Consider the following 21,255-nt stretch of genomic DNA (forward strand, 5'->3'; position numbering starts at 1 on the left):
AGTTTTTGAAACTCCCACCAACCAAAGAAATCTGAAGCCTTGTTTGGATTGCTGGTCTCGTTGGCAATTTTTTTTTCCAATTTTTTAGGGATATTTTCTTAATATATTTTCCAATAACTTTTTTTTTTACGTCAAATGCAATGCATAATGAAAAAGTACTATAATGGTATTTTTTTTTCTGCAAAATTTGCAAAAATGAAATTCAAATGGGCTCTAAGCATTAGGGGTATGATAAAAGAAAAACTCAAAAGTTAGAAGAGATTCAAGTGTAATTTAAGAATTTCTTGTAATTCATAATTTGAGAGTAATTAACGATTTATCCTTCTTTAGTTGAAATGCAGCGATGAGATACACCCTATGATTGATAGAAAGAAAGAAAAATAGAGATTGCATGAGTCTGAAATGATTCATCAAAGAATATAGAAATCACCAATAAGATAAAAATATACATGTCATACATCCAATCATTAGTTGTACACAAAAAGTACTATCATCCTTATGATATTGGTGTAATAATATTATGAGTATACAATAATTTTGTTAAAATATGATAGTACCCTTCATTATCTGTGAGATTTTGAGCTATGAATCATGTAAAAGCTTGAAAACAAAAAAGTTCTAAATATGTTAGATCTTTGACTGTGAATTATATTAAGTTTTATTAAAATTAAGAATAGTTAAAGAAAATAAAAATCACACTAATATTATGTTATGATGTTGACAATCAAAATATTACTAGTAGTTTAAGTGTAAAAGGCAAAAAAATGTGTTTAAATGTGTTTTATTTTGGGATGACATAATCACACATTAACAATTTCATTGCCTTGTATTGAAAAACACACATTTATAGCATTTCTAGTAAAAACATTTCAAAAAACACCTAAAAGATAATAAAATATCCAAATAATAGATCAAAAAACATCCAAAATATTCAAAACCACAGAGATGCATTAGAGCTAGGGACGCATCACAAAATATTGATTTGATGTAATGGAGGACAAACAAATGTTACTCGGTCACCCAATCGAGGGGTTTATGCGCAAGAAATATGAATTCCTACGAAATTAATTTTGCTAAAAATGATATTGTTATTTTATTTCTTTCAAGATGTGGTGCAAGCTTATATACACTGGCGGGGTGTACTTTTTTTTTTTGGGATTATATACATGGGTGTACTTATATATTGAATAGACATATATGAACAAAATTCATATAGACAACAAAATAATGCTAATTTTTACCAGATCAGATAAAATATTCAAAAATCATACAATCGCATCGAAACCTCAAATATGCTTTGCCCAAACCCCCTTTTTTTTTTTTTTTTTTTGTCCAAATCCAATTGCTACCTAGTTTTTTGTTCAATTTGATGAGTAACCCCACCTTGTTAATAAATAATAAGAAGCACTCCCAGCCAAATAAACATTCTACGTTTTTGACGAAAAGTGTCCATCAAAAGAAAAGAAAAGAAAAGAAGAGAGAGACTTTGTTACGTCTACTTTCGATTAGTAGATATTGCACTTTGAAAAGTCCAAGGCATCATTCTCGAATGGTGGATTAAAAAAATATCACTTTGAAAATTTAAACACATCAATTTGCGTCAGCTACACCATGCCCTCAAAAAAATCACCTTATAATGCTCTTTTTAGATTCAAGAGAGATTGTAGAGTAAAAGAAGATGATTTGAGATTCAAATTAAGAACTATATGCTAATATGGCTAATACTTTTGCAGATATGGGATTATAAAATAATTTTTGCATCTTTGATCCATTACACTCCACAAAAATAATTTGCTGCTACTCCGGTCTAGCAACATTGTTTTAGGGGAGTTACTGGTTGCTGACTTCAATTTTTTCAATAATCACAGAGAAATTTGCTATCATTACTACCCACCAAAATGAGAAAAGGTGTAAAAAAAAAAAAGCTGCTCTGTAAAAGTTGTTTTCTTGGGAAACAAATGCATACAAATTATATCCCGTTTGGATTGTATCTTTTAGAAGTTTTTATGAGAAAAAACACTGTAATGATATAATGTATGTAAAATATAAAAGATGATTAGAAAATGTGTATAGAGTATATTTCAAAAATTGTTAGCCAAAAATTCAAAAATAAAAATTCAAACAAGTTCATGTGTATAGATTTTTTTTTTGCCTTGCACGAAACACTTAAAAACTGTTGACGTTCCATTTTTTAATAATATTACTCAAGACTTACATTACCATAATAATCATCAAACAATTCCAATCCATCGGGATAGTGAGATGTACCATTACTAGGTCACATCTTACTACTTTGAAAAGGAAAAACAAACAAAAATTCCGCATTGAGTGGTGCTTAGAGATTAGGCAAAATTGGCCGAACTTCGTTATCAATTTTCGGGTGCGTTCTTTCATTTTCTCTTTTATTTATTCCGCATTTATTTAGTAATTTCTTTTCAATTGTAGTATAGTATTCAATATATTTGTCGGGTTTATTTGTAGTGTTTTATACGGTTCATTTGGGTGTATTTTTTTATTCGTGTGTACATATTATTTATGTATACACGGGTCTAGTTGTGATAATCATAGTTATTAAACCCAACCCGGGAGGGAACCCGGCAAAAGAGGTGGGTCAACGGGTTATTGGTTCAACCAATGGGTGAGTGGTTGAACCGGTGGGTCACTAATTATATTTAAATATTATATTTCATAATTTTTGATATAAAATATATGATATAAATTATAATAAATAATGTCATAACAAATGCTCATATAATTTAATTTGCTATAAAATAATTAATTCATATAAGAATCAATAAAATATTAAGTTATTTAGTGATATACCAAACTTCAAGTATAAATTTTATCTATGTTTAGTGTAATTATCTAACTTATTTATGAATTTTAAGTGTAAAAAATTATTAAAAATAATATTTGTCTTTAAAATGAATTATGTAATATGTCATTTTTTAAGTCCATTTTATAACTTATAAAGTTTGGGGTCATAAATTTTTATTAAAAGATTCCAAATAAATTTATTTTAGAGAAATAAAAAAAAAGATAAAGTTGACAAAACGTTTATATATTATAAGTAAGCTACTCAATCAACAAATGGTGAAGTAGCTTGGTGGTATGCGCGTTGCTGCAAGGACCAGAGGTCCAAGGTTCGAGTTCTAGTAAAGGAATAAAATTTTAATACGAAATCCGGTTCCTAGACAAAACCGGCTGGATTTTCGGTTTCATCCGGTCGAACCGCCGGTCCGTTGACTAGTCAGCGATTTGATTGCTTAAACGATCTAATTTAAAACCCAGCCCGGTCCAATGCCCGGTTCACTGGTTTGACCGGTTCGACTGGCAGGTCGGACCGGATTTAATAACTATGGTAATAATACACCGTGCACGTAAATTCTATCTTGGAGACTGGATTTTAAATGGGACCGCTTGTGACCCTTCCAGTCTTTCCTAAAAAATTACTTGGAATGGTAATTCTGTCTAAGGAGTTTGTTTTAACGATCTTTCCTGAGAATTACTGAATCGGTTTAAATCACTAGTTGAATTTTTGAGTGAAAAATTACCCGATTCCCCCAACAAGTGGTATCAGAGCTGAAGGTTCGTCCTTTGGCCTATTTGTAATTTTTGTATTGAATACTATTATTTGAGTCTGTAATGGCATTAGACAATTCCACGTCAAAAATTACATCTGGGGCATCGACTTCCTCATCTACATGATCGAGGACTCCAATGTCAAGTTCGAAACTGGCGGTGGAGATATTTGATGGTACTGGCCATTTCGGCATGTGGCAGGGCGAGGTCATGGACTCCCTTTTCCAACAGGATCTTGACATTGCCATTGAAGAAAAGAAACCAGATGACATAGAAGAGAAGCAGTGAAGTACCATAAATCGATTTGCATGCGGAATTCGATCGTGTTTATCCAGAGGGGAAAAGTATGCATTAAAAAACGAGACATCTACATGAAAATTGTGGAGAGCATTGGAGGAGAAATTTTTGAAGAAAAGTGGTCAGAATAAACTCCTTATAAAGAAGAGATCGTTCCGATTCGATTACCAACCAGGTACTACTATGAATGAACACATCACTATGTTTAATCAGTTAGTAGCAGACCTGTTAAATTTAGATGTGAAATTTGAAAATAAAGATTTGGCTTTGATGTTATTGTCATCCTTTCCTGATGAATTTAAACATTTGGAAACTACATTACTTCATGGGAAGGAGAATGTGTCTTTAGATGCTGTATGTTCTGCTTTGTATAGTCATGAATTGAGAAAACAGGATAAAATCAAAAAGAAAGTAGCTACAACAGATGAAGCGTTAGTGGCAAGAGGTCGTCAACAAAGCCAATCAAAAGGGAGAAGAGGAAGGTCCAAATCGAAAAGCAGAGTTGCCAAAGATGAGTGTGCTTTCTGTCGTGAGAAAGGGTACTGGAAGAAAGATTGTCCAAAGCTAAAGCAAAAAGGAAAACTCCGCAAGACGTAAATGTTACAGAATGCAAAAGTGATGCGGAATCAGATTTCTCTTTAGCTGTATCACCTTTAACATCCCATCCAGATGACTGAATTTTAGATTCAACTTGTACTTACCATATGTCTCCCATGCGGGAGTGGTTCTTTGAATTTAAAGAACTTGATGGTGGAGTTGTGTACATGAAAAATGACAATCCATGTAAAACAATTGGGATAGGTTCAATCAAACTGCGTAATCATAATGGATCCACCAGAATCCTGAAGAATGTTTGATACGTGCCGAATTTGAAGAGAAATCTCATCTCCTTGGGACTCTTGGAGTCAAAAGACCTGGAAGTGAAGATGCGAGATGGAATTCTTAAAGTAACTTTGGGAGCACTTGTGATGTTGAAATGTGTGAGGAAGAATAATTTGTATTACTATCAAGGTAGTATAGTTGTTGGGATAGCAGCAGCAGCAACATCTTCCAGTAGCAAGAAGGATGCGGAGACAACAAAGTTGTGGTACTTGCGATTAGGACATGCTGGTGAAAAATCCTTGCAAAATCTTACCAAGCAAGGATTGTTGAAAGGTACGAAAGTTTGTAAATTAGAATTTTGTGAGTATTGTGTTCTGGAAAAATAAAGAAGAGTGAAATTTGGCACTGGCATCCATAATATCAAGGGTATTTTGGATTATGTGAACTCAGATGTGTGGGAATCTGCCAAGACTCCATCCCTTGGAGGCAGGTACTATTTTGTCACTTTTGTTGATGATTTTTCCAGAAGAGTTTGGATGTTTACTATGAAGAACAACGATGAAGTGTTAGGGATTTTTCTTAAAAGGAAAACTCAGGTTGAAAACCAGACGAGAAGAAAGATCAAGGTCCTCCGAACAGACAACGGTGGAGAATACAAGTATGATCCCTTTCAGAAGATATGCCAAGAATGCGGCATAGTTCGGCACTTCACAGTTAGAAGAACACCACAGCAGAATGGGATGTCAGAGCATATGAACAAAACACTAGTGGAGAAAGTACGTTGCATGCTGTCTAATGCTGGGTTAGGCAGAAAGTTTTCGGCTGAAACTATGACATACGTTCAACATCTCGTCAATTGCTTGCCATCATCTGCAATAGGTGGCAAGACTCCATTAGAGGTATGGTCTGGAAAACCTACAACAGATTATGATTTTTTACGTATTTGTGGTTCTACTGCATATTATAATATAAATGAATCAAAATTGGATCCACGTGCAAAGAAAACTCTTTTTTTGGGCTTTAATATTAGAGTTAAGGGATACCGTTTGTGGTGTCTAGAAGCAAAGAAGGCCATTATCAGCAGGGATGTTACCTTTGACGAATCTGCCATGTTGAATAAAGTAATACAAAATGGGACTAGTGGTACTCCGCAACAGGTGGAGTGTACGCCGAAATAGGTGGAGTTTGAGCAAATAATGGTGAGCCCAGCGAATAGCACCATCAATGACTCTTCCATGGCAAAAGAAGAGTCAGATGAGAAAGAGGTTTTAACCCAAGAACCTCAACAGTAGCAAGGGTCAATTGCCGTCAATAGATCAAGACAAAAAATTCAAAAACCTGCTCATTTTGTTGACATGGTGACCTATGCACTTCCAGTTGTTGATGATGTTCCATCCACATTTTTTGAAGCAGTTCGAAATACAGAAAATGATAGATGGAAAGAAGCTATGGAAGAAGAGATGCAATCTCTTCAAAGAACAAGGCGTGGAAGTTAACACAACTACCAAAGGACAAGAAGGCAATTGGATGCAAATGAAGATTTGCAAAGAAAGAAGGATTTCCTGACAAGATTGATGTTCGCTACAGGGCAAGATTGATGGTTAAAGGCTACGCTCAGAAGGAGGGAGTTGATTATAATGAGATATTTTTTCCAGTTGCTAAATATTTCTCCATTAGAATTTTATTGGCCTTGATAGCGCAGTTGAATTTGGAGTTAGCTCAACTTGATGTGAAAATCGCGTTCCTTCACGGTGACTTGAAGGAGGAAATCTATATGTCTCAGTCAGATGGATTCAAAGTTGCTGGTAAAGATGATTGGGTTTGTAAGTTGAGCAAATCGTTGTACGGATTGAAACAATCACCGAGACAATGGTACAAACGATTTGACCAGTTCATGATGGGTCAGAAGTACACAAGAAACAAATACGATCACTGTGTGTATTTGTGCAAGTTACGAGATGATTCCTACATCCACTTACTCTTGTACGTTGATGATATGCTGATAGCGTCAAAAAGCCAAGTTGACATTGACAAAATGAATGCTCAGTTGAGTAAAGAGTTCGATATGAAGAATTTGGGAGAAACCAAGAAGATTCTCGGCATGGAGATAAGCAGGGATAGAACGAGAGGCAAGTTTTGTCTGACACAAAAGTAGTATTTGAACAAGGTACTAGAACGTTTTGGTATGAATGGAGATTCAAAACCTGTAAGTACTCCGCTTGCTCCTCATTTGAAACTTAGTAGCCTATTATCTCCAAAGACGGATGAAGAACGAGTATACATGACGAAAGTCCCGTATGCTAATGTAGTTGGCAGTTTGATGTATGCAATGGTGTGTACGAGACCCTACATTTCACAGGCAGTTAGTGTGGTAAGCAGGTTTATGCATGATCTTGGCAAGGGTCATTGACACGCCGTGAAATGGATTCTACAATATATCCAAGATAACGTAGATGTTGGATTAGTATATGAGCAGGATAAATCATTTGGTCAATCTATAGTTGGATATTGTGATTCTGACTATGCAGGTGATTTGGATAAGCGATGTTCTACAACTGGTTACTTGTTCACGTTTGCCAAGGCGCCAGTTAGTTAGAAGTCTACTTTGCAATCAACAGTGATTTTGTTTACAACAGAGACAGAGTATATGGCAATTACTGAAGTTGTGAAGGAGGCAATTTGGCTTCAAGGATTACTTGAAGACTTGGGAGTTAGTAAAAAACACATTGACGTGTTTTGTGACAGTCAGGGTGCTATTCACTTAGTAAAGAACCAGGTCTTGCATGCAAGAACGAAACACATTGATGTTTGCTGTCACTTTGTGCAGGAAATTTTCGAAGAAGAGGAGATTTTTTTCCATAAGATTCGGACTGCGGAGAATCCTGCAGATATGTTGACCAATGTGGTTACAAGGTCCAAGTTTGAACATTATTTAAACTTGGTTAATATCCTGCACATTTGAGTTGGTGCCTAAGGACGCAAATTTTGGAAGTACCACTAAGACCAGTTGTTATTTTGGGTGAGAAGATTTGCATTTTTTGGGATGGGATTAGATTTATGCCAAGGTGGAAATTTGTTGAATTCAAAGCCACAATTGTGGACTTTGACAATTTTTCCACAGCTTACAATTGTGGACTTTGGTGGCAGAAATCTTCATCCTACATTGATGGGTTTATAAATTGGAGAAGGATTTGAGAGTTATAAATAAGCTCTCAAGCCTTCTCAATTAATTGTACCAAACACCAATAAAAAAGAATTACACCAAAAAGGATTTTGTAATCCTTTTATAATTCTTTCTTCTCCCAAATTTATAATAGCGGGTCGCTTAAGTGGTGCTCGGAGATTAGACAAAATTGGCCGAACTCCGTTATCAATTTTCGGATGCGTTCTTTCCTTTTCTCTTTTATTTATTCCGCATTTATTTAGTAGTTTCTTTTCAATTGTAGTATAGTATTCAATATATTTGTCGGGTTTATTTGTAGTGTTTTATATGGTTCATTTGGGTGTATTTTCTTATTCGTGTGTACATACTCCCTCCGTCCCACTTTGATAGTCCTGTTTCTTTTTTCACACAGTTTAAGAAAAAGTAGTTAACTTTGTTGGAAAAATAAATTTAGATTGCTATTTTCCTAAAATACCCTCACATTAAATAGAGTACAACTTTATGGGAACTTGAATTGATGGTAAAAAAAGAATCAACTCTCATTAAATGGGGTAGGTTTATAGCAATAACAACTTGTATTGAATAAGGGTATTTTAGGAAAATGAAAATACAACTACATTCTTCAATTGGAAAGTGGACTGCAATTTGGGACAAACAAAAAAGGAAAACAGGACTATCAAAGTGGGACGGAGGGAGTATTATTTATGTATACATGGGTCTAGTTGTGATAATACATCGTGCACGTAAATTCTGTCTAGGAGACTAGGTTTTAAGTGGGACCGCTTGTGACCCCTCCAGCCTTTTCTTGGGAATTTATTTGGAATGGTAATTCTGTCTAAGAAGATTGTTTTAACGATCTTTCCTGGGAATTACTGAATCGGTTTAAATCACTAGTTGAATTTTTGAGTGAAAAATTACCCGATTTCTCCAACAAGTTAATCATGATACTTTTTATTAGTTCAATTTCTTATATACCCACAAATTTTTGTCCAATTTTCAATAAGCATGATAAATTTTATTAGTTCAATTTCTTGGTCAAGAGTAGATGATTTAGTCAATTCATCATATGTTCTATAATTTGTTTTTTGTCCTTGTTAATGAACAATATTGTGGTTGAATTGAACATGCAGGATTTTTTTTTTTAAGTTTCATTTTGTTCTGGACTGAGTCGCCATGAGAATGGAACAAAACATATTGTTGCTGTTTGTAATTTATCATTCATTAACTTTCTTCAAGGATGATAAATCTCCAATTATTAACCGACTCTTTAGCTATTCCTCCTAGTTTGGATGATCTCGAAAGCATTGGACGTTAGGGGGAGAGTACAAATAGGGTGGCCTATTTTCTCCATTTTCTTGATTTTGACTACTGTAACATTTCTTGCCTCAGTTGGGATGTTTGTTGCTCTGTTGCAAAAAACTCATTACAATTCATTACTGGTGGAACCTTATTTTCACTATCTCTCAGCTATGGGTTTTCAGCTGGAGTCATACTGCCAAGTCTGAATGTTTCTCGTATACATTGATCTCATTCTGTGATTTTGTGCAAATGCTGAGGTTACGTCTGCAAAATACCAGTTCCGCTCAGAGATTAATTCGAGTATGATCTCTGATCATCCTAGCCATCAAAAAACCAGAGATCTTAGAATATTGCTGGCACATTCTTGCAACTTACTTTACCTTGTTGCTTCTCTTGCAATTTTGGTTTTTCTAGACCTTGTTAAAAAATTATCAACTTATTTGTTTGGGCAAAATACATTTTACCCCCCTGTGATTTAATGATTTTTCACATAATCCCCCTATGATTTCGAAAGCTAAACATAGCCCCCCTTATGATTTGAATTAAAGTGTCAAATGATGAAATTTGTATTCTATAATGGAGTCTGCTAAAATTTCAAAAGTACCTCTATGTAAAGTTAAAAATTATTTATTAACCACAGGGGATTATGTATATATTTTGAAAATCATAAGTGAGTTATATGGTAAAACACTAAACTATAAGGGAGTTACATGGTAAAACATAAAATCATATGGAGTTAGAGTGTCATATAAATTATATTTATATATTTTGGTCACTTCAATCACTTTAGTTTTTAAACAAGGGTAATTTCAATTATAAAGGGGTTATATATAACTTTTGAAACTATATGAAAGTGATAGGGTGTTAATTGTTGGTTATTTTATTATTAATTTCCCCTTTGTCCTTACTAAATATTGTTTTAAATTGTTAATATATACTTATATTTGGTATTTGGACCTATCTACAGGAAATGGAATTAAAATACGCTAAAAAGGGGGACCTGTTGAAGAAAACTGCTCCACATGTGGGAGACTCCAAAGAGCTTCAACAACCTGGCCCACAGAGTGCGGTAGAGGGAGTGCATTTTCTTTTCACTGATTAGGAATGGTCTGGGCACTGAAGTCTTTGCCTAGCAATAGGCAACAAAGAGGAGAAAAAGTCGGCAGAGCTTGATCTGACGGATTGCACCCTTTTATCTAAATTCGGCGGGGACCACTAGACAAGTAGTTTTTGTTTTAGAGTAGGAGAGCTTCGTTTTGTTTTTGCTTCTAGCTAGTTCCTGCGTATTCATTACTTTATATATAGTTTTGCCGTTTTCTTCTAGGGGGAGGACGGAAACATAGCTTTGTTTTAGAATAATTACTTCTGCAATTTTGCATGGGATTTCCTCCATGAAGATGAACTAATTCATTTTTTCTAGTCGAAGGTCAATTTGAGAACTCGGTTCCGAATATCTGTGAGATCTAATTATTTTACTTATTTCTTTTATTTATTGGTATTTGTACGTTTCCTGATTTAATTGTTTATGATTGTTTTGTTATTTGAATGGCAAGGGCCCGATATTCGAATTAACCTAATAATCTACTGTCATATTAATTGATTGAATCCGTAATTGTTCTATCGATTAATACCAGTGGCGACTAGCGTGATTGGTTTCATGTTAGGGAAACATATGATCTAACTTAAATAAACCCTCGTAGCGTGTTTGTTGGTTAGGGTTAGGCTTTTCTAATTATTAATGCAGTCAAGTAATTAAATCCTATGGTCGTACCTAGGGTTATTTCTTGGTTAGAAAAATAGTTAACGGTCGTACCTTAACTATCGAGAAATTAAGGAAAGGCTGGTTGTTCATCACGTATATGACAACCATAACTAATCTATTAATGAGTAATTGAATTATCTTTGCGTCAATGATCAGTTGCATGGACCGTGTTTGAAAAGTTGCACATTTGGCTAGAGTCATATTGGTTATTGATTAATTTTTATTTATTTCTATTAGTTGTTTTATTGGTTAGTTAATTAGTTATTTTATATTCTCCAAAAAAACCCCCCATACTTTGGATTTTAAAAGAAACGAATTATCCCCAGTCCCTGTGGATTCGACCCTGCTAACTGCTATATACAAAATTTGTATTTTTCTTAAGTAGGTAATTATTATTGCACAGGCTCGACACTCTGTCAGAAAGTTATGTGAAAAATCGCTAAATCACATGAGGATAAAGTGTATTTTACGCTATTTATTTAGTTATAAGCCCACGAGGAGTAACAAAGCATTGAGAAGGATATGTACCTACTGAATGGTCACAGATGAGAATCGAGTTTATCTTCTGCTACCGGTGGATCAACTTAGTGATCGTTTAGAGCTTGCTGTTGATTCTGTGGATGGTCAGTCCACGGCAGTTCAGCATTCTGATGAGTGGACGACTGCTTCTGATTCCGAAGTGGATATTTTCGTCAAGTATTCTATCTGAAATGAGGAAACTAGCTTTCTCAAAAAAATTAGGTCTTGACTCTTGATCATGTTGATCCTTTGTTGCTGGCTGACGCTCAGGCCCACTCAGCTGTTATGGGATGATTGCAATAACTTTATTCAATAATTGTTTCGATTCATGCCTCGAATAGTGTAACCTTTATCACTATTGTTGTTATAATTAATGTAAAGATATAATAATTATTGATATTTCTAATATTAATGTAAGAGCATTTTAGAAAAACAGTAGGTTAAATTTATTCTTTCAATAAAATCAACTAATTTTTTTTAAATTGCAAAAAAAAAAATCAAAAACTATTAAAGTGAAACGAATGGAGTATGGAGTAGGAGGTGATTGATTCTCCCGTTAATTGCTTCAATTAGCAAAGTAACAACTTGACCGAGCGGGGCTTCAGAAAATTTCAAAAGTTCCCATAATAAATTGCAAGTGGGGGCTAAAGTAGAATAAATTAGATCTTTGAAGGGAAAGGAGCTAAAGTAGTCAAAAAATTGACTTGCTTTCTCAAGCTATGATGGTCGATTAGAAGAATAAAAGTGCTGAACATAAACCACAAAGAAAAAGGTGTTTTTCCGGATAAATATGGTGCTAGAAGCATCAAGCCTCCTCGAATTTCGAAAGTGGAATGAAGGGGCTAAAATCTTGTAGTACTCTGTGACTATAGCTATTGAAGAATCAGCAAAATGCGAAACAAACTACAATTCGGAGCTCGATCTTGGCTCGTGAGTTCAAACAAATAATTTGAACTTGACTCGAACCCAGCAACTCGAGTTCGATCAAAGTTGAAGTGGAGTTAAACTATTGATTGAGTTATTCACGACGTCGATGCTGGTAGCTTGAATCTTCTGCACCCGTACTCCTGATTGAGCAGGCTCGGCCAATCTTTGCTCCATTCCATTATAACTTGGCAGGAGACATAATTCAGCAAACTCTCAGCAGTAAAGTACATATATTGCAAGAAACCGGATCACCCTAGCTAAGAACTTGATTGGAAGGTTCAACGAAATTGTCGGATGGCCCAGTATGGCAGAATTCAAAAGGAAAAGGCTAACACTTGGAACACTCGAGACCAAAATTAGGCTATATATATGTTCCCTTGCAAATCTGACAGGGTTCAGCACCCACATTTTCTCACACTTTTGCTGTAAAAGTAGACACTTTGCAATTGCTCCATTGCAATAAATGAGATTAATCAAAATCACTCTAATGGCAATGTTGCATTATTCAATTAATAACACTTTCTCCCCTGAAGTTGGGCCTCAATAACACTTTAACACTAATACTTTGTACATCGACACGTATAGCCTGCCATAAACTTTTTAACGGGTCAAAATAATCTCATATTCTGCATGACGAAATTATGTGTAACATATATAACACAATTTCAAACTTAGCAAATTGTTTTTTTTTTTCCCTTCAAACATTGACTAAAGCCTACTCGAACACAATGTAGAAATGTATGTTTTGTGTAAATATTACTTCAAGGTAGGAGAAACTCAATTTCAGCAATCACAATAATTAGAAAAGATACATAGATGTCAACGCAGTGCTAATCAGAATTGTCATTGCAGTGCATATTTCAGAAGAAAGAAAATTACTCGACAAGGTGAAAATGTGGTAACAAAAGCACCAGTTCATACCTCTTCAACTTCATGACAAGAATATTCAAGGGATGTTTCAACTACAAGGTTAGTGAGAATTTTGATATACCAATTCATTGATCATTTAGAGGAAGAAAGTGGCCTGCATTTTATATCACCAATAATAAGATTTTTTTATAAGACCTGCGTTTTTTTGTAAGACATAACGAATAAAAACGAAAGGAGCATAAAGACAGATACAAACCGACGAATTACATAATAGCTAAAACATGCTTTCTTATTAACTTCACAACCAGCAACAGAGGAAGTCGAAATATCACTATCACAACCATTAAGGATATTGCACAAGACTGTTCATAGTCAGAGTAGAGTTGTCATCCCTTGCAAGTTTGAGACTCTTCGCACTCCAGGGCATTTTGTTGGCGGAAACTCTGTCGCGGAAGATTGATTGGAAGAGGCTGCAACTTTGACTTTAAAACTGATAGTAACAATATTAAGATCCTGAGAGCTATCGGGAAGTGAGATAATTCCCAGCATGGACAGGGATCTTGCCAGTAGAAGTTCAGATTGCAGAATGTTCAAAGTCGTAGATGATCTCTAGTAACATAATAATTACCAATATGGGCTCTACTTTTACGCCACTGAGCACCCAGGTTATGTGCGATGATTAAAAGAAGGTAGTAGGGCGCACACATGGATAAATAGAGAGCAGTAGAAATAGGTGATTCTGGTGATATAATCCTCAATGACATTCCGTAGATTGCTGAAAGAATAAGGTAGACCAGCCGCACATAAAATACCCCGGGAAGCAGCTTCAAGATAGTTAGAAGAGAGGTAAAGAACATTATTGAGTTGAAGAAATAAAACTGCCAGAACGCTTCCCACTCCATTTGTACTTCTCCTGCGGCGTCGCTGGTGTCTATAGTTGTCTTCTTGCTGGCAAAATTTGAACTAGAAGAAATATTGGAAGAATTGTTGCTAAACAAAATGGTGTCACCTCCTGATGAAATTCCACCTGGTGGGCTTAGGACAGCTTGATAGCTAGCTGCAAAAAATACTAGAGCAACCATAAGGATGGCATTTCGCATCTCACTTGACAAGCCATCAAAACAACCATCAGGATCTGCACTTAGCTCGAGAAATGTATTGGTGAATCTTGCCTTTGAACTCCGAATATGGGCAAAAGTATGAAGTGGACGTAGAGATGAAGATGTTTTCGCACCTGCATTACTTAAAATTTTGCCAATCTTCTCATCACCTGTGTTTGGCAGTCCCATGAAAGTATCAAGACATGTGAAACCTTCTAAATTCTTCTCATTTATTCTCACTTTTTTGATTAGCAACCTGACAACCTGAAGAAGTGACCAAGATGTCGATAAAATTAGCTACTTAAATGCTTATTGTACAAACTGCATATCGTCAGTTTTTAGATATCGTGCTTATAACCTTCTTGCCCAAAAAAAAATTACAAAAATACTCCCAATGTATATGAAGAGATGCTATTTGATCACATCAATTGCAACATAATTTTGTGAAGTTGCTATTTGATCATATTAATTGTATCATTATTTGGTGAAGCGAATTGTCACCGACAAAATTTCAAGCTACAAAACGATGAACGTTTAAGTGTATAGCAAAATCATGAAGAAACATACTAAATCGCTAAGAATTGGAGACCTACAAGAGGACCAAACTTAATCAAAATGGTGCTCAATAGAGCCTATGCTGGATGTTTGGTCGAATCTCAAATGGGCCAAGTTTGGGGAATTACACCAAAATATGAGTAATTATTAGTTAAACGAATGAACTTTTTTTTGGGTAAGTTAAGCTAATGAACTTTGCTTCTAAAATATGCACAAAGGTCAAAAAGACTTGGTTAGTTATCATATTTAATTAATAAGTGTAAAAGAAAAAAAAAATTAGGAAAAAGATATCTTGCCTCAAAGTTGTTTGTAGAGGCTGCAATATGTAAGGCAGTATCTCCATTCTCATCTGTCCAGTTCAAGATGCGTCCCTTATTATTTCTCTTGAACCAACTCAAGAGCACCTGTAAAGCTCTGACATTCATATTTCTCACAGCAATATGAACAGCCGTTTCTCCACGAATAGTCAAATCTTGAGTGGACTCCGGGCATGCCTCTAGAAATTCAGCCAAAAGCTCAGCGTCGCCCACTTCAGCTACATAGTGCAATGGCGTGAACCTCTCTCTTCCTTTGACGCGAATGAACTGAGGATCGTGCTTAATGAGCCGTTTAACTGTTTGGGTTTTTCCATGTCTCAGTGCCAAGTCCAGTGGACTATACCCGTCCGGGTTGAGCTTCGTGCTGAAAGAGGGCTTTAAGCTTAGGACTTCAATGGCAAAGTGGGTGGAGCCAGCAGCTGCTGCTATGTGTGCAGGCGTATCCACAAATGATGGCTGATCATATTTATCCAGAAGGGTTGGATCCTGCCGGAGTAAATCATATAAGGCGTTTATGTCTCCTGATTGAGCGGCCTCAGCCAGTATCTGCTCCATAACTTGCTTTGAGACTTAATTCGGCAATTTTTCACCACATATTTATAAGCCACGGATAATACCTCTATATTGCACAACTTCATCGCCCTAGCTAAGAAACTTGCTTGGAAGGTTCACTGACATTCCTTGGCATTTTACACAATCCCAATCCAATGTTTCCTTTTTCCAAGTCTTACCTAATCCAATATTTTATTGTTGGCCCTAATCTTATGTCTCAGAAATTGTCTTTAGTCTTGGCTCTATTCAGGGGCGAGCCATGAATTTTCTCGTTATGGTGCCAAAAATTCTTGCACTTGCATTATATTTATTACTCTGGTCTCGTCTTTCCGTTTCATACTCCCATTTTCTAGTCGGCCGAGCATATCTATTTAGCCTCTACACTTTTTTCACTTAATCTGAAAACCAATGTGTATGATATGTCACGTACATGCACTTGTGCAGCAAATATATTTTATGGTTACAACTAATATAATCACACTCTCTCCAATATCACATGACAATATGCAGCTTTATGTCTATAATGCACAAATGCATCCATCATTCAAGCACTGCACTTCATCTCCTTTTTTTTTTGGAATCTGGGATTTTTGATCGGCAACAATTATAAATTTGTTAAAAATATTGATATTTTTTATTTTGCCTTTCACCACTTCCGGTGTCCTTTCCGATCCTAATTACTAACTAAGTTCACGGTTTGAACCTTGAATCTGACAGTGAAAAAAGCTCTCTCATCATTAGGGTTAACAGTATTGATATTGATACTGAACAAAAGTGTGCTATTACAATAGATGAGTGCTTGTTGCTTGTACCTGATTTGTGTTGGGGAGAGTCGAACAAGAGGAGCAGGAAGAAGGAAAAGGTTAGACTAGCACTTCAATCCTCAAACCACCTAATTTATAGATATAGGATCAATTATTTTTAATGGACCAAATTGGAAAACAAAAGATTATAAAATAAAAATAAAATACTCTATAAAATTGGATATGGAGATGACAGGGAGTAAATTTCATATTTAGCCAAATAAGAGATTGGAAAAGAGAAGTGTTCCATTAAACATTTTGTAAGTTCCTCGCTATTTGAACTTCCTTTATGTCTAGTTGTGAGGTCAAGGAAGGAGATTAAGTTAATGTAATCAGTTAGATAATCAAATTAATACTCTACAGAGAACTTTGATGTATTTGACTAGGATATGTTTTGAGCTTCAGTGCCCAATTCTTGCCCTGTACCCGAACAATAATGTCAAAATCTTGTGCTGCAAAGAAATACTGGCAGCCGTCGACTTCATTTTCAATTTAATCTCACGCTCACACCTAAGTCCAGCTCCTCCAGTAGTAGATGGAAGATGATCGTGTTCATCAGAACCCAGGAAGCAAGCTCCAAACAAGGGGCAGTAGCAATAGTACCAGGAGGAGGTGGTACTTGTAGTTGCTGCGTGGATTTGGAGTCGTTTTCTAATATACTAATAGCAGACTGAGTAGCAGCAGAGGAAGAGGTTCTGGAGGACTTAAACGGAGGCGGCATAGGGAGTTGGAATAGAACGAGAACGCGACTGGCAGCACAAGGCTTGACATTGGATTTGACGGCGGCAAGGAGTGGAGGCAAAATAACAAACCATGAAGAATTGTAATAAAATCAGCCGAATTTATCCTACTACTATTGCTATTGATAATAGTAATAAGATTCCTACTACACATACGAAAAGAAGAATTTATGAAAGAATCAGTCAGGTGGTGGTTGTGATTGGAATCCAAGAAACATGCCACGTGGGAAGCAGCAATAAAATCGTTGTTGTTGTTGTGATTACCATTGTTTTCATTGGTATGGATAAATGTGCTATCGGAAGAAGAATTGGTACTCGTGTTGCTAGTTTAGTATCACTACTTTTAGGGTCATTTGTTGCCATTTAGACAAATTTGTTGTTGATGATATTATCGACCGCGTGGCCAAGAGGAAAGAGTTGCAGTGGCAGAAGTAGATGGAGAAGAAGGTCCTGATTCCCTTCTCCTTCCCTACTTCTTAAATTCCATTATTTTTCTGTTAAGAAAAAAAAAAGTAAAGGAAGGGACAGAAAGGTGAACAGGCCACTGGAGATGATGATAGATGAAGAAGAAAGAATTGTTGAGCAGGACAATTTCATAGATGATGATGATGATGAGGAACAGAGGAGGATTGTGGGTCGAGTGACATAATGCTGTGTTCTGACCTTTTTGCCCCTAAAACGTTAATTGTAAGTAAAGCTTGACTGACCATCATGATGTCTGTCATAGCCCCAAATTTAGATGGAATGACAGAGAAGTTGCAAATTTAATAATTGAGTGACATTTTTGGTGAAAAAAATGGTAGAGTAACTAACCAAAACAGGCTAAATTAAAGGCTCACGTTTAGATTCGATTGTCAAAAATTTAACGGCTCAGATTATATCGTATCATTTCACTGAATATTATGATACAATTTAAATCATTGAATTTTTAAAAATCAATCCATCCAAGTTTTGGACCAAACTAAATAGTTTGGTGATGTTTAGGACCATTTGCTCTTTTTCTAATCCACGATTCGAGAATGCAGCGTTGGATTTTCAAATTGCAATATACGAATGGAACAATTTACTTGGTGGAGGCGTCATCAAGTCTCTCTTCTTTTCTTGTTTAGTGGAGGGGAGACTTCAAGTCTTTGAGTTTGATAGAGACGTCATCGAGTCTCTCTCTTCTTTTCTTGTTTAGTGGATGGGAGACTTCAAGTCTTTGAGTTTGATAGAGACCCTTTGTCAGAAACATAGAGGTAATTTGGCCGGCAGAGCTTGTTATTGTTTATTAACAAGGTGGGGTAGTTACGCACCATATTGAAGAAAAAACTAGGTAGCAATTGGATTTGGACCCAAAAAAAAAAAAGATTTGGACAAGTATATTTGTGGTTTTGATGTGATTGCATGACTTTTGTTTATTTTATTTGATGTGATAAATATTAACATTATTTTGTTATATACATGAAATTTGTGCTTTTTTTTTTTTTTACATAAATTTTGTTCACATACACGAATTCAATATATAAGTACATCCACCACATCTTGAAAGAACTACAATAACAATACGAATCGTACCAAAATGCAATTATACTTGTCTCAATCTTGTAGGAAAACATATTTCCTGCGCATAAATCCCTCGAATGGATGACCTAGTAACAAGTGTTTGTACTACATTATGTCAAATCAAATATTGTGGTACGTCTCTATTTCTTATGGGTCTTTACGGTTTTAAATGTTTTTCATGTTTTTGACGTGTTATTTGGGTATTTTATTAGTTTTTGAGTGTTTTTACTAGAACCATTGTGAATGTGTGCTTTGCAATACAAGGCAACCAAATGGATAATGTGTGTAAAAAAATAAAAAAGGTTAATGTGTGATTTTGGACTGTTTTTATTAAGAAATATTCACTTGATAAATATGCATTGGGAATTAGAAAAGTTTACTATGTATTTCAGTTGGCAAAATCGGAAAGCAATCAATACTCTATGTTGACTTTAAAATGTCAAGTCTTATTTTGAGACATTAAAAAGGTGGAAGAATGACACAAAGAATAAGATGGATGGAGCATGAAAACTCTATCATCCATATATCTAGCACTTGCATTCGTATTTCTACGTTGCTTTGATCTAAGCTAAGCCATCATCAATGGCTCCATAGCATACCAAAAAAGATTAATATCTTGTCCATAAATCAATGAGCCGGCCCTTCCTTTTCCTTATAGCAAAATATGATGATTGTGCAGGATAAGCATAAGCCCATGCTGTTCTTTCAGATCCATATGAGGAGACACGCAGCTGAAGTAATGTAATTATAGCGAACGTGGTCTACACACTCTGAATAAAATCTGTTGTGACAGACAATCTAGTGAAGCCATTGCTGGCCCAAATTCATCACGGCGTGCATGAATTGAATTGGACTGCTAATTTAAAACGTTGTCCTTTACACATTTTCAAATGTGGAGCCCCACTCGAGTTACCTTCTCTTCGGATACGATAATTCTTATTTTACTTGATGCGGAAGCATGAGAAGCGAAGGGGTTATATGAATACCTGTCATCAGAAAATTGTTACATGGACTAAACTCAGACATGAATCAAAGATTCATAAAAACGTGACAGAACTCACAAAACTTGGGTAAAACCAACAATATTTGATATATTATGAAAAAAGTCTGAATGCAAAAACCCTAGATATGTCTATTTGTAGGCTACAAGTGTTCTAAACTAAATAGAAAACGAAAATACAACTAAAAAAATAGAAAAATGATGAAAATCACGATGTTATGCATGATGAAGTCTAGGGCTAGACTCGGAGCTGGACATGAAGCCAGACTTCATCCAACCTTGTTCCATACCACTACTCTACACTACAACGAGGGAGTGGAACTGAAGGGATCATTGGGGAATCCAAAGTGAATTGAACTACCTCTAAATCAGACGGGTGTATTATACACCCACAAGTGAAATTCTAGGAAATTCTGGATTTCACAAGTCTACTTGGGTTACTTGGGTGTCGCTTAATTTGATTCTTAAATTGACATGTATCGAGGAGCAATTGTGACTTCTTAAAAGAGATGTGAGAGAATAATCAATGAGAAATGCACAATGTCAATTTAAATGTAGTTTTGTTGAGAAGTAGTAATATCTATTGGCATATTAAATCAAGACTCAAAAATAAAAATTTCTGTATTGTTATTTAGTAGTGTTTTACTCAAGTCAAGTTTTTAGTAGCTTTATTCGAGTCATTTTATGGTGGTTTTAGTATTTAGGAATTGATAATTTATTAGGAAATTTCTTATAGTTATAAGACTTGTTTGCCAAGTCACCTAGGTTAATAAATAGGAAATCTTATTATTATCTCAGTTGAAAAGAGTGAAATTTGATAGACTTGTTCTTATTGCATGTGATTAATATATTATTGTCGGTATTTAGTTCTCTTCTCCCACACATATTCTTATGTGTGTAAATTGACTCCCCACATATATGGTGTTTATGAAATATATCTCCTATAAGTTTTTAGTTAATTTTTGAGTTCTACATATGGTATCAAAACCCTGCGTTCAAGAAATTGATCCTAGAGTGCATGTGAATATTGGAAAATTGTTCCGGTTACAAGATTAGTTGTGGATATTTTTCGCTGTTAGAGTTAGAGTATAAGAATTGCAGTTGTGAAGAAGTCATTTGATTGATTTAGTCCGCAAGGTTGGTCATGGAGTATCCAATTGGTGAAAATTGGCATGGAAGAATTGTCAAATTGATTGTGGTTGTGAAAACAAAGATTAGAGAAGCATCCTATTAGTTAAATTGTGGTTATGAAAATCACAAAGTAAGTTATCAATAAATTGTGCTACAAAGCTGTCTATCCAGGTGCGTGGATTATTGTAATGAGAAAAGTGTTTGAAGACAAAGAACTAGTACAAAGTAGAAATTGATATAATTTGCAAGGGAGATTATTGTTTGTGATGGT

General features: G+C 35.3%; 1 protein-coding gene across 1 annotated transcript; it reads right to left on the reverse strand.

The window, feature by feature from the left end:
- Nucleotides 1-13,376: 13,376 nt before the first annotated feature.
- LOC113741097 (ankyrin repeat-containing protein BDA1-like) lies at nucleotides 13,377-16,009 on the reverse strand. The gene is made up of 2 exons (XM_072074075.1): nucleotides 15,193-16,009; nucleotides 13,377-14,605 (listed from the first exon to the last, which is right to left on the reverse strand). Exons 1-2 carry the CDS (start codon nucleotides 15,766-15,768, stop codon nucleotides 13,832-13,834), a joined length of 1,350 nt encoding a protein of 449 aa, XP_071930176.1. The 5' UTR covers nucleotides 15,769-16,009; the 3' UTR covers nucleotides 13,377-13,831.
- Between the last annotated feature and the right edge of the window lie 5,246 nt (nucleotides 16,010-21,255).

Source organism: Coffea arabica, chromosome 1c (assembly GCF_036785885.1).
Source record: "Coffea arabica cultivar ET-39 chromosome 1c, Coffea Arabica ET-39 HiFi, whole genome shotgun sequence".
Lineage (NCBI taxonomy): Eukaryota > Viridiplantae > Streptophyta > Magnoliopsida > Gentianales > Rubiaceae > Coffea > Coffea arabica.

Bases quoted from the DNA above. Each gene is read 5' to 3' on its own strand.
- LOC113741097 (XM_072074075.1), bottom strand. From the start codon at position 15,768: ATGGAGCAGATACTGGCTGAGGCCGCTCAATCAGGAGACATAAACGCC. The intron at 14,606-15,192 runs GCAAGATATCTT...TCACTTCTTCAG, and splicing joins CCTCTACAAACAACTTTGAG to GTTGTCAGGTTGCTAATCAA.